This window comes from Ciconia boyciana, chromosome 2 (assembly GCF_034638445.1).
Source record: "Ciconia boyciana chromosome 2, ASM3463844v1, whole genome shotgun sequence".
Taxonomy (NCBI): Eukaryota; Metazoa; Chordata; class Aves; order Ciconiiformes; family Ciconiidae; genus Ciconia; species Ciconia boyciana.
Window position 1 is genome coordinate 92,218,907 of NC_132935.1, and position 16,583 is coordinate 92,235,489.

Consider the following 16,583-nt stretch of genomic DNA (forward strand, 5'->3'; position numbering starts at 1 on the left):
ATCTAGAGGGTCTTGGCAGAGAGTGGCATAAAGGTCTTCCAGCCATGCTGTTGCTCCCTTAAGTAGGAGCAATGCAGGTTTCGGGAACATTTGAGAGTCATGAAGCCTTCCAGCCAAGCCGGCAGCAGTTCTGGAAGACGGGCATCCACACAATCCCGTTTGCTTGCTCCACTTCCAGCGAGATGAACAGCAAGATCGAAGTGCTCAGAGACCTCAAGGCGGGGAAAGCTTTTTCTCACCCTGGAGTCAGTCTACTCTTTGGTCCCCCCATATTTCAGCAAACTGGCTTCTCCAGTGAAGGACACCCCCGGCTGATCTAGGACAGCTGGGTCTGGTGGTACTTCATCTCTTCCCATCCCCTTTCCAGCTCTCCAGGCTGGGAGGCAAGGCTGAACTGCACTGCAACCCAGCAAGCTCCTGTTGCATGCGTACCCACTGAGAGCTAAACGCCTGTTTGTGCAACTTCCAGCTAAGCTCTGCTTTCTTCTGGTCAGAAATCACCTCCCGGCCATGTCAAGGTGCAGTGCAGGAGCACACAGGCACACAACAACAAGAGAGAACAACTAATTGCCCCCTCTCTCCACTTTACAGAGCCCAGCTGACTTGGGCCAGAGGCGTAGAGCCTGCATAAAGGACAGAGAGGTAGAGCTCAGAAAGTAAAAAGCTATTAAAGTGAAAACCCATGAGGCAGATAACAGCTTGCTGCCAGACTTTTCAAAATTTAAGTGTTGATTGTTCAGAATTTATGTCTAGATTTTTCTTAAGAATGCAATTTCCTGGCACATGGTACAAGTCACTCTAGACCTGCATGTCAGCACAGCAGGCATCCTGTTGCAAAGGTTATTATGGAACTATTGAATGTTTTCATGCCAAATTTGTCCAAATTAAACCGAGGGGAATGGAAATACTTTCCCTGGATAGGTGGTGGTTGCATTAGGTGGGTTTGTTTATAAGGAGAATAAAAGTTACAGCTAAATATAAAAGCAGATATATCATAATATTGTCTGAGAACTTGAATAACATGTCATTCAGCCTGTGTGCTGTGGAAAGAACACGAAGGTCAAGTCTAAAATAAGATCAGTGACTGTTTGACAATAGAAACATGTAGGAGGTAGAACAGGAGAATTTTCCACATTTTTTTTAAATGACATTTTTGTTTCAAAAAATATTCTTGCCTACCTTGCTACGGGTCTGATGCAAAACCCCGTTGAACTTCGTGCAAAACATACTGCTGAATTCGGCATGTTTTTGATCAACCCCCTGGCAAACCTGCATTAGTCATTTGTGCCAACTGTTTACTTTTTGCATTATGCTCAGTTGGGAAAATGAAAGAAGGCTGCTCTGTTGCATTTTTGTTTTTAGAGAGTTTCACTTTCTGCTTCAGCCCTCTCATCCTGCTTCCCTGGAAGTCAGGGATTTCAGCGAGGCTACTGCTACCTCTTAAAGGTAAGCACATCTGGGTTCGCAGCATCGGGGAGCTAGCAGAATCCCTGGCAAGGTCAAAAAGAGGGGGGGAAAAAAAAAAAGAAAAAGACCCAAACCACTACTTGAAATACTTTATAAAATCCAAAGCGTTCCTTTTGCTCATCCACCAAAACCTGGGGTGATGATATGACATCAGGGACTTGCCATTTCCAAAAGTGCAACCAAGGCAGGGATTTTGGCCCCTGCCCTGTGGCAGGGGTAACCGCCCCTCAGCAAGTCTTGTAGGAGAAACAGGGAACTCACAACCCCGGTCTTGACAGAGACATCCAGTGTGCTCTACTGTTACTTCAGTCAGTGATGTCAGAGGTACATTTCTCTTTCCTTCTCTATATTCGTTTTTAAATATAGTTACAGCCACCCACCTGTAAAAGGTGTTACAAAAGGAGCCGTGCAAATGCCCTAATCCCCCTCCCCAACAACTCCATTGACAAAATCCCATGATTTTGAAGCAAAGGCGGAGACAGAAACTAGTCCAAGGCCAAGGTCTGAAGGCAATCCCCCTCCTTCCCTTGAGCTGTGGCAGACAGTCCATGTAGTTTATAGAGCTAATGCTAAAACATTCATTGCCATCATGTCGCTCCACGGGAGGACTCTCAGGTTTCCAGGAGGAAGGGTCTGGGGCAGAGGGGGGAGATGTGGGGGTAGAGCATCCTCTCCACAGCTCCTCCAACCCGTCCCTGTCCTCTGGAGACTTTGCACCAAAGCTCAGGGTGGATGAGGGCTGCCCTTTGGCAAGCCCAGCCCCATGGCCCCCCTTTTGGTACCGGGCATCCCCATACTTCAAGTGGGAGACAACGTCAGAGAGCGCCATGCGGTGCTTTCTTATCTCTCCAGTGCAAAGATGCCTCTCTGGAGCACAGGGGAAGGGAGGGAGGGAAGCAGTCTGCAAGGTCTCTGCCCAGGGGAGGACTTGTCTCCTCTGAGGGACCCCTGATGAGGTTGCAGGAGAGGTAGAGCGAGGAGCCGGTGCCTTGTAGCGCACCAGCCTTGCTGGGGGGTCAGGAGACCCCCAGGCGCAGCCCAGCCAGAGCCCGCTGTGGGGCAGGGGGGCTGCAGGGACAGGTCCTGCTCACGTCTGTGCTTCGTGGCCCCTTTCCGCCTGCCCTCCAAACCTGGGGGCAGACACGGCCAAAATTAGTATCACACTGAGGGCTGGCACACGATGGCTTTGACCCTAACAATCCCACTGGGAATGCAGTATTGTTCTGGCCCTATTAACAATAATTTGCATGTTGTCTAATGGCCCTGGGAGGAAAAAAATAAAAAGGGTGGCAGGCCCTGAGGGAGGAGAAGAGGAAATGGGAGTGCTGCCATTTTCTTCTGAGAACTGGCAAAATAAGAAGGCTGACTTTCTTACGGAGCCAGAGGTAAAACTAGTCATTGCAAAATTATTTAATATCTAACTAATCACCCAGCCTTCATCGCTTCAAGGCAGGGTTTTGAGAACCCGGGCCATTTAGCTATACCGAAGAGCCTGGTAGGGACCTTGATCAGAGGAAACTTATTTTCGTGGGACCTTGATCGAGTCTCTCCCAAGGTGCTGGTGACAGTGACCTTTCACAATGAGGAGTTGCTCTCGACAGAAGGATCTGAACTACAGAGGCAAGGGACGTCTGCACACAGTGTTTCTCCATCATACTTAGAGCCTTACGTATAAAGAGCAGTCTGTGACACCAAGCTGCCACAGTTCCAGTCATTTTTCTGTTGTTGTTGAGAGGAGTTTCTTTAGGGATCAAAGTGTCCTCAAAACCAAACAAGCTGGCTGTCCATCCCTTCCAAGGGAACAGGTAGTTTATTCCAGCTGTCAGCAACTGCAAAACCAAACAGCTCCTCTCCCACTGTCAGTTTTAGCTCTAGGCCAGTTATTAAAATTAAACAGTTTTGTTTGTGAAAATGATGTATTTGTGTCTGCAGGGGGGAGAGAAGGGAGCAGAGAGGGAAAAAAGAGAGCAAGTTTTCTGAAACAAACCCTAAGCCCGTTTACACAGCCTAACAGCGTGCCAGTGCTGCCTCTTCCTTCAGCCCACAGAAGTCCCAGCCTGTAGGATGTGCTACCATGCCCCAAACATCCTTCTCGCTGGGTTGGGGAAAAGAAAATAAAATAATTTTTTAAAAGGCAAAAAATTCCAATTGCTTGCAAAATAAATACACTGTTCCCTTGTGAAAGCATCAACTTCAACAGATATGAAACAAGGTATGAAGAGATGCCTTGGCAGGTTTCCCCACCCCTTGTGCCACCCACGAGAGGAAGCTCCCCCTTCTCGTGGTCCTAAAGCACCAGGGGGGCTCATCCGCTCGCCCCTGGGGCTGAGGCACGGCTTCACTGGCCGAAGCTGAACAGGACCAATTTCTAAAAAAGCTGCTGTGGTCCTGGTGGGACGCTACCACCCCTGGCCCATGCAGGCACTGTCAGAGGGACGTCTGTAGCACCCCGGGCCAGGTTCCCCTCACGGTGAGGATGCTTAGGGAAGCTGAGGAGCACCCTCAAGGCAAAACCTGAGGCAGCCTCGCTCCACTTTTCCACTGCTGCCCAGACGTGTCCAACCATCCACTACAACCAAGGCGTTGTACGACACTTTACAGATCCCTTTTTGGGTCTGCCCACATGCTCACTGCTATATGAGGCTGGATACCGCTGGTTTTAGCTTCTGTACTGGAAAAAAAAAAGCTATTGACTCCAACCAGGCAAGGATTTCACACATTCAGACCAGAGCCAAATACGCGAACTTTCTACTGCAGCAATTTTTTGCAGGGAGCCGTGAGCTACTGCAGAAGCCTGAACAGACTCCAGGCCGGCTCATTTACTTGCAGCCTTGATTGCCACCTGACATTTCAAGCGATCAGTTTTATTTCCTCCCTTGCCAGTGTGCCCTGCCGCTGCACTCCAGCCCCGCAAGGAGGAAAGCCTTTCCCCCGCCCAGGCTTCACGGCAGCGCTGCTATTTATTGCAGATCTGGGCAACGGAGAAAGGAACAGGTCGAGCTGGAACCTGAAAACAACATGGGCACTAGGCCTCTTTCTCAGCTATATTCGGGACCTTTCGCATGCAGCAGCAGACTGGGGATTAGACATTTAGACAGAGTGATTTACTGTGATTTGCCAGATGACTTCAGGAGAGGGGCTTTGGATATGTCTAACTTGAACTAAAACTTGCAGACACTTGGAGCACGATGTAGGATTTGCTTCTGTTATGAACAAGGGAGTTTTTACTTGAGTTTTTTTAATGTCATTTTTCACTTGAGCTGTGTGTACGTTCTTGAGAAGTTCAACAGATTTTACTAACCTACAACACGGACCATCTTATTCTGCTAACGGAAATGCTAACTCATTTACTACTGTATTTGAATTTGTCTTTGAATTATTTTTAATTCTTTTTTCTCTAGAAAAAATATTAGAAATAGGGTCCTCTACTACGTTTTATAATACACGGTCTGAACATGTGATGAATATTCTTAAGAAAACAGTTCTTTCCTTTAGAGACAAAGCTGGCAATAGTTATTCCATCGCAAAGACACACTACAGGACTGTCCCGTACCGCAGAAGGAGGCATTTCACCGGCCTCCCGTCCAAGGTCCTATCCTGACTTTCCAGTGACTCACCCAAGTCTCTCCAGAGCACGCAACAGGAATTTTGTCTCCTAACCTCAGTTCAGCAAGACAGCTAAAACTAACTTCAACCTCATGGTCAAGCCCAAAGGCTTCTTTACTACTCACTTTTTTTTTTTTTTAATGTTTTAAAATTGCTTTTTCTGCCTGTATCTGAAAACTTAATGAAGCTTGTGAAAGAAGCAAAAGATTACGTGTGCGTGAAGATACTTCTTACAGGTGCATGTAATACAGCTTACTGCTCCTTCGCCTGAAGTGCCAGAGACAGCTTTTACATATGGTGAAATGGAAAAGGAAGGACAATTTCCTTCTTGAAACACCCCATGAACTGTGCTGATACATAAAGGAAAACACTAACATTGTCAGTTGCCATTTCTCACACTGCTCACCCTTTTCCTAAATAAAAACTAGAAATCAACACCTGAAACTGATCTGTTTAAACATATTTGAACAGTGGAGCTGAAAAAGTTTAAGCCTAATTTCCATTTAACTTTTTGTTTCTTTCTTCTACCTCCTCTCTCCACTCAAATCTCACCCCCCAGTAGTTTCACAATCTGACTCGCTTTGCTCTTTCCCAGGCTAGCGAGCTCCAGCAATGACCAAATGTAATGCTACAGATTTGAGTTTTATTCTAAGCCCCAAATTACCACGACGGACATTTTGTTCAATATTGTACCTTGTATGACTTCTTTTCCTTAATTAAAAAACATCAGCCCAACTCATGATAGCATGGTGCACAACAGTACATTTCCCAGACCTGGTGTGCTGCATAGCTAGCAAGAATACCAATTTCATAGCTGGGTTAACTGAAAAAGAGAGATATTAATGATTTGCCCCATATCCTACCACGTACTCAGTACTAGAGCCAAGCAGAGGAAGTTAAGTTCTGACTCTCAGTTGCTTTCTCGAACAACTGTGCGACAGCCTCTTTCAATCACTATGTGTGAAAAATGGGGCCTTTTCTTTTTGATTGTACCTGGCCCGTGTACATAAATTACTCACTGAAGTACCCTGAAACCCACTGAGTTGCCTTTTCAATCAACAAAATGGAATCATCCTTTCTATGCTTCAATAAGATAAAATAGCAATAAAACGATGTATGCACTGAAGGACACTATTTCTTTTAACTAACTCTAAATATGGCAATTCATAACAGATCTTCAGTCAGCACAGGAGTAAATTCAGTGATGTGGGTGCTCTTAGCAACACAACAAGCACATTTACAATTACCTTTACAAAACACATGCAGAAGTAAGAAGTTTTCCCCGGATGGATGAGACCGGCAGCGCATCCATCCCAGTATCCCCAGTCACCAACCAGCACCAGCTGCTCTGGGGGAGAAGCAATGTAATAGATAATTTCGAAATAACATTCCCCAGAGAAAGGGCTGCCCTCAGCACCTGGTAATCTCATTTCAGCAGCTGATGTTAAATTTACCCCAAGGTGTATGACTGCCCTTCCAAGCAATTTTATTTGAACATAAGTATAGAAGTTTTCCTTACCCTTATAAATACCTAAACCTTTCCTGAATGCAACTTAGTACTTCCACTCACAGCTCTCCCATGAAAACAGCTCCCAAAGGTTAATCATGCGTTGCAGAAAAGGCTGTTTTTCTCTATTAGTTGAAAAGCTGTGGCTTTTTCACTTGATCTTATTTTTCTTGCTGCATATACAAAGTAAACATAACTACAATTGTCCAATTAAGTGCCTCTTCCTGTTCCTACCGAAGTCAATGGCAACATTTTCTAAAATCAGATTTGTTTTCTTACTCATTAACTGTAAAATCCAGAAACTTGCAAGGAACTTTCCAGCGAGGGGGATTTAGCAAAGCCTATTGATATACAATAATTACAACAACAAGTTAACATTAGGATAAAATAACAGAAAATAAATTCCAGTCTTTTAGATGCATTTGGAAAAGTTATCCGGTTTCATAGTCTTTCAGGAGCCAAAAAAAAAAAAAAAAAAGCCAAAAAAAAAAGCCATCAGATTGTTAATGAGACTGAAAGCCAGAGTAAAATAAAAATCCCTCAAATCTGTCATCGGCATTCATGTTTGCCAAGAAGGCCTGGATGTTATCCTGCTGGGGAAGAGAAGATTTATGGCACCTCACACCTTCATCCATCCTATTATTATATTTGAAATGGAAAATAAAACAGGCCAGTACTGCCCTCAGAAATAATCAGTATTTTGCTGCCACCGAGTAACAAGTGTTATTATTATTACTAAATCAGCAGGTACGGGAGCAGCCACGAGGTCCTCATAAACAATTATTTTAAAAAAACCAACAAAACAAACAGGGCTGGGTTCCACCCTCCCAAAGGCGTGAAGGAAAATAAAACAGGCCAGGGAGGGAGGTGGGAAGGGCCGGACCCGGCGCACGCTGCGGCCGATGGCTGGGCGGCAGCACCCAGGACCGCGTCCGATGCCCAACGCCCAGCACCAGCAGCGGTGATGGAAAGGGACGGTTAGAAAGGCCTGCAGAAAGCCAAGGACTGTCAGCCCTCCACGAAGCAGAAAGACAAAACAGGCAAAGAACCAGACACTGCCGAATACAAGCGTGCACGCCGTGGCAGCGGGGAGCGTGCCCGGCCAGCACGCCATGGGGTGCACGGCTGCGTGCTCACTCCTGCCCAGCCGCACCCCTCACTGTAACCCCCACCACTAGAAGGGATGGAAATGCAATAGCCAAAAAATAAAAATCCGCTTTGCCACAGGAGAGTTGTTATTTAATCAGACCTATCGCGCTGTTTTTTAGCTACGGCTGCTCGACTGCCAAGGCTGCGGACCCAGTTTGCAGCTGCCCAGACCCCAAGCCAGGCGCGAGTGCCCGCTGCCCCGCTGGCAGCCCCAGGGTAGGACTGCCGTGCTAAAACAGCGCAGGCTAGCCCGGAGAGGCGGCTGCGGAGCGACAGGGAAAGCAAGGAGGCAGCAAGATTGCTGGCAGCTGCATTAGCGAGCAGAGCAGTGTAGGGAGAGCTGCCACTTCAGCCGATCCTGCCCCGAGCCCCGGGCCTGGCATCCCTCGGTGGCGACGGTGGAGCACGAGGCCGGCTCGTCACCGCGCCAGGCACAAACCATCACGCGAGATGAAAACCACAGCAGAAGTTTCGGAGCGATACCCCAGCACTGCTCCCGTTTCTACATCCACCTGCCTCCACTATCCCAGGTCCAACCCATGGAAAGATGACCCTCTTGTCAAGGACGCCTGTATCAGGCACAAGGGCTTAATGTTTCCTGGCGATGCAGTACAAAGTTCCTGTGCTGCCTTAGGAAGCCCGGGCCCTGTTATCTGGCCGCTGGGAAAATGCTTCTGCTCCACATGCAATTTCACACATCATTGCATAGGTCTTGTGATTCTCCTGCGAGAGCTGTGCCTTGCCATCGGAGAAACGCTTGTGCCTTGGCAGAACCATTCAACTGGGTTTTCTCTGTGGATTACCAACTCTGAATTTCAAGCTACATACTCAAAAAACTAAGCCGCTTACTGCCCAGCGGACCTAATGCAGCAGCTCGAGAGAGGCCTGTGTTAATGCAGGCACAGAACTAACTTCTTTCTCAATACTGAAAGTAAAATAAAACTTTTTAATAGGATTGCTGTTTGAACTTTATGGTTCTTTTCAAGATCAAGGCAAATGACATCATCTCCATAACCAAGACCCCTAGTTCTGAAATTTTAAAGGTCACGGTCAATACATATATTTAAAAAAAAAAAAAAAAAGACAAGACTTCTGAGAAAATACGAAACCTAACATTCTTGCAAGTTACAGAGAAAGCTATTATAAATGAAAGGGACTAGAGAACCACAATCATTTTCTCTTTCTGCCCTAGCTCTTCTACTCCTTGGTTCAGCACAGATCCTCCACAGAATAAATTTCTCGCTCCTCAGCAACAGCAAAAAGAAAAATATTTTTATAATATTTTGAGAATTCGATTATAAACCCACAAAGCCACAAAAACTGGCAAAGGACCTAGAAGGTGTAACACTTGAAACTGCCAATTCATTTATTTAACTGAGTGGATTTCAGATAGTTTCCTTTTACCAGTCAAACAGTGACTTGGGGTTAGCCCCGCTGGGGATTGAGTCGTTACAAGGCTGCATGTCACTGGCAAAAAAAACCCCAAAAAACTCAAAGCGCCTCTGCTCCAGCATGGGGCATCCGGCTCCAAGCAAGGCACTGTCCTGCGCTGGACGAGCGAGAAGCTTTTGCTCAGGACTTGCAAGAGAAGCAACATGCTGCGCAGGCAGGTGCCTGGCGGAGCTGCTGGGAGAGCAGCTCCAGAGCCCGAAAGGGATGAGATTTCGGTCAGCGCCCCACACACGAGCACGGGAAGGCCCCTGCGTCAGACCGATATCCACAACTTCTAGCACTGTCCCAGAGGCAGATGCATCTGCCATCCCTCACCTTCATGAGGGGGCTATGGACCGTCGTGGTGCACGGTGACTCTCCACACTTCCTTTCCAAGGCGTGCCACCAAGCAAAGAGAATTAATGATTTGCTAGGCAAAAAAAAAAAAAAAAAAGAGGAAGCTCAGTGATTAGGGCAGTCAACCCAGGAGAAGGGAAAACTGGGGTCTAGTTGCTGGTCCAAGAAGCATTTATTCATTTGGCTGTAGACAGCCACCTGAGAAAACACATCAGACAGCGGGAATTAGACACCTCGGTTCTCCCTCCTCCACCAAATGAAATCTCACCCCTGCAGAAGGAGGAGGAACCCTGTTGCCAAAGGGGAGGACACCTCAGCAAAACCAGCAGCCATCTGGCAGGCGAAGCCTCCTGAGATGCGGGAGGTGTGGGCGTATACCCCCCTGCCAGGCTGGAGGAGGTCTCGTAGGCAAACCTCCCGTTACCTCGGGAGAGGCCTTAACCAAGGAGCCGCCAGGAAAAGGGGGGGCTTCTCCCCGGCTGCGTTTGCACGTAAGAATAGCACGTGAGTGACAGTGGCCGGGCCAGAGGACGCCTGCTAGCTTCAGGACACGGAGGTTCTTGGGGACGGTGTCCCCCACAGCGTGCCGAGCGGCTCCCCTCTCTCAAGGCAGGAGCAGCTCCTGGGTGGCTTGGGCGAGGAACAGCGAGAAGCCAGGGACTTGTGCCACCGTTCTGGCTAGGCAGGCCGGCACTCAGGGGATGCAGGCGCTTATGTTCCACCTAAGGTCCACTTCAGACATCTAAACCTTTCCCCATATCTGGCCTTAACTCTTGAACAGAATAAAGAACTGCAATAAAAGAACAGAATCAGATGAAAACACACGACCATCACATTCCTGGTTCAAATGTAAATATTGTAGTTTAAAATGATGCTTTCTTGGCTGAATTTTCAACACAATGCTGCGTCTCTCACCTGGGCTTCTTTACATCAAAAATGTACTTGTCTACACATATGTGACGGTGCCTGTGTCTCCTTCTATAGTTTTCATGCTCTTGCTTTCTCTTCAACAGCTTGGGGAGGAAGCCGTATGTTGGACTACAAGCACCCAGAGCTGAGCACGGCTCCCACGTACGTTAGGTTGTGTGCCCAAAGAGGGAACCCATCACTGCAAGACAAACACAGTTATTTCCCTCGCACCGGCTGCATCACTTCAATGTTCCCTTACGTCAAAGTCAAAAGTCGCCAAGTGCGACAGCCCGCTGCCAAGCCAGTCCTTCTGCAGCTCAAACACCAGGCTCTAAAAAACGAAATGAAGCCATTAAGTTGTCAATCAGAAAGCATACATTATACCAAGTACCACGAAACTGCAGAGATGAGCTGGTTCTCCTCTTATTTCTTTTGTAACACAATTAAGATGTTATCAGGCCAAAGTACAATATTGTGGTATCCTGGCCTACGTGAAAATCTTTGAAAGCTGCATTTATTTGCCACCAGAACCACAAGCTAATAATACAGCCTCCGTGCAGGCAGTCCCCATCTGTTGCTTTTTCTAAGTTTCGAACAAACCCATGACGCTGTGTATTGTCAGGGTATTAACAATCCCCAGACACCATTAACAGTGATGTCTAGTGCCTAAAATTTATACTCCACCAGCTATATCCCCTTCCAGCCTGCCTTTTGATATCCTTCTTTCCTTCTTCGTTTTCCTTGCAATATAAAGAATTCACCTCCTGAAAATACATTGTCAACTTATAGAACCGATTCAAAAGAAACAGACAAATAAAGACACTTCAGCCAAACTCCAGACCTGAGTGTAAGACATAGACCCATACAATACACTCAAAGCACACACCGTCCAACTTACTCACTGTGTAACATATACTCGTGACTAGCTCCGATGCTCTCTTCTCTACTACTACAGAGCCTCTACTGAACTCACCGATCCGCAACATACCGGGGAGCCACAACGTAAAGGAGGAGAAGGCTACAACAGCCGGTGCTCCCACTTGTTGCAGGAACCCGCGTGATAGGGAGATCTTGCACGCAGCTGTGCTGAGGTCCTACCAAGCATCACCACCTACCAGGAGATCAGCTACTTCGGAAGAGCCATTTGCGATGCTTTAATAAGGTTCGTACATGGGGTATGGTGCAAGTGCCAAGCTGAAGACCGAGTGCTCATATTAAACTATGCTTTTCCACTGACAGATCCTGAAAGCTAGAAAAAGAAAAAAAGAAAAATCCACTGCCCCGTGTCATCCTTGATTTCTTCTGCCCGAAGAGAGGATCCTAAAAGCTGTGTTTGCAACTTCATGTTAGTCTTTTGCTCTTTGTAACCAGCTAGGAGGTTTTGCCCGTGTTTACTAATCCCATGGCTCCAAGGTACCAGCCATTCACCAGACAGACAGGCAAAAGCCACCCTGGAGTATTATTTTGCACATCTTCTTCCATGTGTACATTACAAATAACACACAGCAGTAAGTGGCATCACTTGCATCCAAGCTCTGGAGCTTTTTGTTTACAGGAAACCTCAATAAACAACTAAACGGCTATCGATAAGAAGCATCTTTTCCTCTTAAAGGCAGTCAGTGTTCATAGTCCAAGTTTCTTGCATTTCTAACCGTCGAGAAACAGCTCCAGCACTCGCCTCATCTGGCCAATCATGCCTGGTAACACCTGTCTTTTCACATTCTCGGTTTTATTCAGCATTTATGTTTCTCTTTACACAATACACCCGCAGGACAAGACATCTCCAGCACACTTACGGATTTGATCCAAAGCTCACTGGAGTCAACAGAATGACTTCACTGGCTCTGGAGTGAACCGAGGGCCCCAGCTCCGCAAACGGGCTTCCAGCCTGAGGAGGGACTTATGCACAAGTTAGGTATCCCAGCCCAGAAGTGCAATTGCAAAATCCCTAACCCTTTAGCTGCTCATCTTTTAACCAGCCAAGGTCTCCAAAAGCCTGAACTGTTTGTAGATTATTTTTTTCCCCCAGTTATCTGTTTCGTGAAAAAAAAAAAAAACCACTGACAAACCCTATGTAGTGATCCATGAAACAGGGGATCAGGGGATAGGTCTCCCTCTCCCAGGTGTGGTCCCAACCGCTAAATGCTGGAGTCATTTTATATGTGTGTGTATACATGTGTGTGTCTCTGTATGTATGCATATTTGTATACACATATTTACATATGTATATACATACACAGACGCACATACACACAATTTTTGCTCCCCCATCTGGCCCCATGAATCTTGAAATTTTTTTCTTCTTGGTGGAAGCAGGGGAGAGCAGGAGAACGATCCTGCCTCCAACGTGACTTGTAGCCAGGGATCTGCAGCACTCCTCTGGGAGGTGCACAATGTGGATTCCTGCTGAGAGAGGGCCCCAAAGCCTTACTCCCTCTGTTATGGCAGCACGTAGATGTCCTCTGGATCCCCGGACACGTATACCCTTTAGTCAGGTGGGTTCAACAGCAGGAAGGCAACACCTTCATTTTTTAACAGAGGTGGTCAATGCAGGTGGCACGTTACTGAGCCGAACGCTGACTTAGCAAGAGACCCAATGCTGAGAATTTAATGTGGTAATGCTTTACAAAGACCGGGCTCGCAAACCATGTTAAGCGGGTAACGTACATTGTACTTTACATTCCTTTACACACGCCTCTTAAAGGTGTGCTGTGTAATTGAGTCAGCTCTCTCTCTGCCTTTCACAGGGGACCGGACCTGAAATTGCTGGTCTCCTACCTAGCAGACCTCCATTTCTAGGTGACTTACCCCAGCTCTCAGCCCATACATAAACTTTCTTCTTTGGTGTAACTCTCACTCTTTCTTCCCCCAATGCATTAGTATCATAAGCTTTACACATACAACAGGTTTGGTTTGCAGGAGAGTGGCTGGGACCACATTCTGTTACAGTATATCAATTAATACAGGAAAAAAGGAAAGAGATACCCTTCCAATTTCAATGCGGTTATTTATTTTGGAAAGAGAGAGGGAGAAAAAGGAAAGGCTTTTGATTGACTACCCGTGTAAAAGCTGTCTATTTTCTGCAAATGGAAATCCTCCCTTTCCGGATGATGCTGAAGCGAGCCCCAGCCTGAGGTGATCTCTACCCCAGAAACAGTCACCCACCGGGTCACCACAAATACTCATTTTCCAGAACAACCCCACGGACACAGCTCCTGGCACCTTTGTTTCATCTCGAGACAAAGACAGATTTTTCACACTAGACATGTCCTATACCGTAAAACCCCATTGCCACCGCAGCTGTAGACGCCGGCACCGACGGCCACCTGCCCGCCCGCAGCACCGGGATCCCGTGTTCATCGTGCACCTGCCTGGCGCGTCACCCCTAACGGGCAGGGATGCCTGCCCGCACGCACGCACACGTGGTCCCTGCTGCTCCCGCGCCTGGGACCTGCCGCGAGGTGCCTGCCCCCAGCAGCTGGACGGGCACCTCTGCCGCCCCTCGCCACCCCGCTGCGGCACCCTGCCTTGGCCGGGGCTGGTGCTGCCAGCAGGCGAGGGTGGACGGGGGTAGGAGAGCGGAGACCTCTCATGAAGAGGGTGCCTCGTTCATCCTTTTCGCCCCCGAGCTGTAGCTGCTTCCCCCCCATCCCAAACCGCTCCACTGTAACCCCACGATGAGGTGAAACTCGACAGCTGGCAAAAGGCCTACGCTGCTTCGGCACACACCAGTGCAGACACCCCACGGGCAAACCTTTTGCTCCCCCCAACGACAGTGCAACCCCCCAGGCGCTGCCCACCCCAGAGCCCCGGTGGCCGTGGGCCAGAGGCGGGAGAGGGAACGAGCGATCGGGGGACATACCCAGCCTCCGTTGTCCTGGATCCAGTTGTGCAGGTGCCTGTTCAGGTACTCGGTCATCCAGGCGGCGATGCTGTCCACGAGGGGAGACATCTCCCGGTTGACGCTCTCCACGCACATCACGCCACCGAACTCGAAGAAGGCCACGATCCTGCCCCAGTTAACCCCGTCTCGGAAGAGCTCCTCCACCACCGCCATGAAGCGGCCCCTGGCCGTGAAGGGCGTCAGGTGCAGCTGGCCGGACATTTGGGCAAAGTCCCTCTGGTAGTGGCGGGAGAACTCGTCCCCCGCCTGGCGCAGGGTGAGGTGGACGACCTGGGGCACGGGGCGCAGCCCCTCGGCCGGGGGTGCGTGGCTAGCAGCAGCCGAGCCGGGGGGCTCGGGGTGCGGAGACACCAGCCCAGTGTGATCAGAGGAAGTCCCAGCAGCAGCAACCGCAGCAGCAGCAGCAGCAGCAGCAGCAGGAGGAGAGAGACTTGGAGGCAGGGGTGCCCTGTCCTCGCCGGCAGCCCACTCGTATCCCCTCTGCGAGAGTTTATAGTGGATGTACTTCAGCACTATCTCCCGGTTATCGTAGCCTCTTCTCCCCGGATGAGCCATAATTCCCAAGAGGAAGCAGCAAGAGGAAGGGAGAGAGGAAGAAGAGGAGCAGGATGAACCCAAAAAAGTAAAGCAGCCAATAATAATAAAATTAATAACACCAAAAATTATAATCCAGTTACTGTATCAGGCACGGTTTCATTCATGGTGGTGTGGGGGAGTTCTCAGGGTCTCGGAGGTACTTTTGTCTTCTCAGTGTTTCCTCCTCGGTTTGAGATGCACGGTATAAATAGGGATTAAAATGTTGTAAATACTTTACTTCCAGGTGCACATTTATTACTTATTATAAATTTACTTTGGGGCCATTTCCTCCTCGGTGTTGAAATACATCTTAAAAAATATTATACGTATTCAGAATCAGGTGCATTTTCCCCTAGGTGCTGAACTACCACGGACACGAAGGAGCGGACGAACACACACGGTAAAAACTGCAATTCAATACGATTTGCTAAACAGCCTTGGATGAACGTTAATCCAACACACGTTAAGCTAGAAACCTCAACACTGCTTTTTTTTTTTTGTTAAGTTACACAAACTAAATTTCCTCTGTAAAGTACTTACTTGGACTATAAATATGTTCCTCTGTCAAGTTTCCTCTAAAAAAAAAAATAGCAACAACAAAACCCAAACATCGCAAGTCTTCAGAAACATTAAGTTCTGGCTGCTTTGATGCTTCAAGTCACCAAGGGGATGGGAAAGGGACAAAAAAAAAATATCTCTACGATTGCAAATGTTTTTTCCCAGACTCCTGTTTAACAGACATCTCCAGAGATGTGTCAAAGCTCAGAAAATCCCGCCTCGCAGCCCGGGAAGGCGAACAACCCCAAAGAGACGGAAAATCCTGGAGACCAGATGAACCACATTTGAATCCAAGCTCTCGCAGAAGTGCTCCGGTTTTCCCTCCAGTGCAACGTACAGACATATGCATTTACGTAGTTTCATTCAGACACCGATCGCAGGAGCCCGGTGCTTCCACACACACGCACGCACACACAAAAAAAACCCAAAAAACCAACCAAAAACGTATGTAGGCAATTAATTCTTTTTCGCAAGGAAGAGCGTAAAAACAACAACAACCCCCAAAAATAAAAATAAAGAAGGAAGATTGCTTTTGACTGTGGCTCCGGGGAGAAATGCCATTTCCCGAGCAGCTTTGTATCAGAGGAGGAAGAGCCCCTGGCGCTGCCGAGGAGGGGCGCGGACGGGGCGTGTGTGCGGTGTGACTGGTGCCGATGGGGACCGTGGCCGCGGCGCCGCTGCCCGCCCGCCCGCCCGCCCGCGCAGCCCCGCGCACCCCGCCGGCTCCGGGCGGCTCCTCCGGGCGCTCCGCGCTGCTGCTGCCGGCGGCGGCGGCGGCGGCTCCGGGCGGCGGCTCCGAGCGGCGGCGGCGGCGGCGGCGGGCGCGGGCGGGGAGCTCTCCCGGCGGCGGCGGCGGCGGGGAGCGGAGCGGCGCGGCGGGGGCGGGCAGAGGCGGGGAGGAGCGGAGCCCGAGGGGGAGGCTCCGGCTCCGGCTCCGGCCCCGGCCCCGCGAGGCGCAGCCGGGCGCGGTGGTTTCCTAGAGCTCCGCCTCACGCTTCATTCAAGAAAAGGGGGAAATGGGGAGGGGGGGTGCTGAAAAAAAAGGCGGCGGGGGGAGGCGAGCAGCCCCGCGCAGCCCGGGCCCGCCCTCCATCGCGGCGCGGGCCTGGGGCCGGCGGC

At 49.1% G+C, this 16,583-nt stretch overlaps 1 protein-coding gene across 4 annotated transcripts in view; it reads right to left on the minus strand.

The window, feature by feature from the left end:
* The window catches only part of BCL2 (BCL2 apoptosis regulator), a 96,881-nt gene extending 80,742 nt beyond the window's left edge, over positions 1-16,139 (minus strand). For 3 of the 4 annotated variants that reach the window (XM_072853162.1, XM_072853164.1, XM_072853163.1), the window contains exon 1: positions 14,289-16,139. In XM_072853162.1, the coding sequence (XP_072709263.1) occupies positions 14,289-14,885 (597 nt within the window). In that variant the 5' untranslated portion in view covers positions 14,886-16,139. Of the gene's footprint in view, positions 1-10,520; positions 10,626-14,288 lie in introns of those variants that run through there. The other variant, XM_072853165.1, reaches the window with a different exon arrangement.
* Between the last annotated feature and the right edge of the window lie 444 nt (positions 16,140-16,583).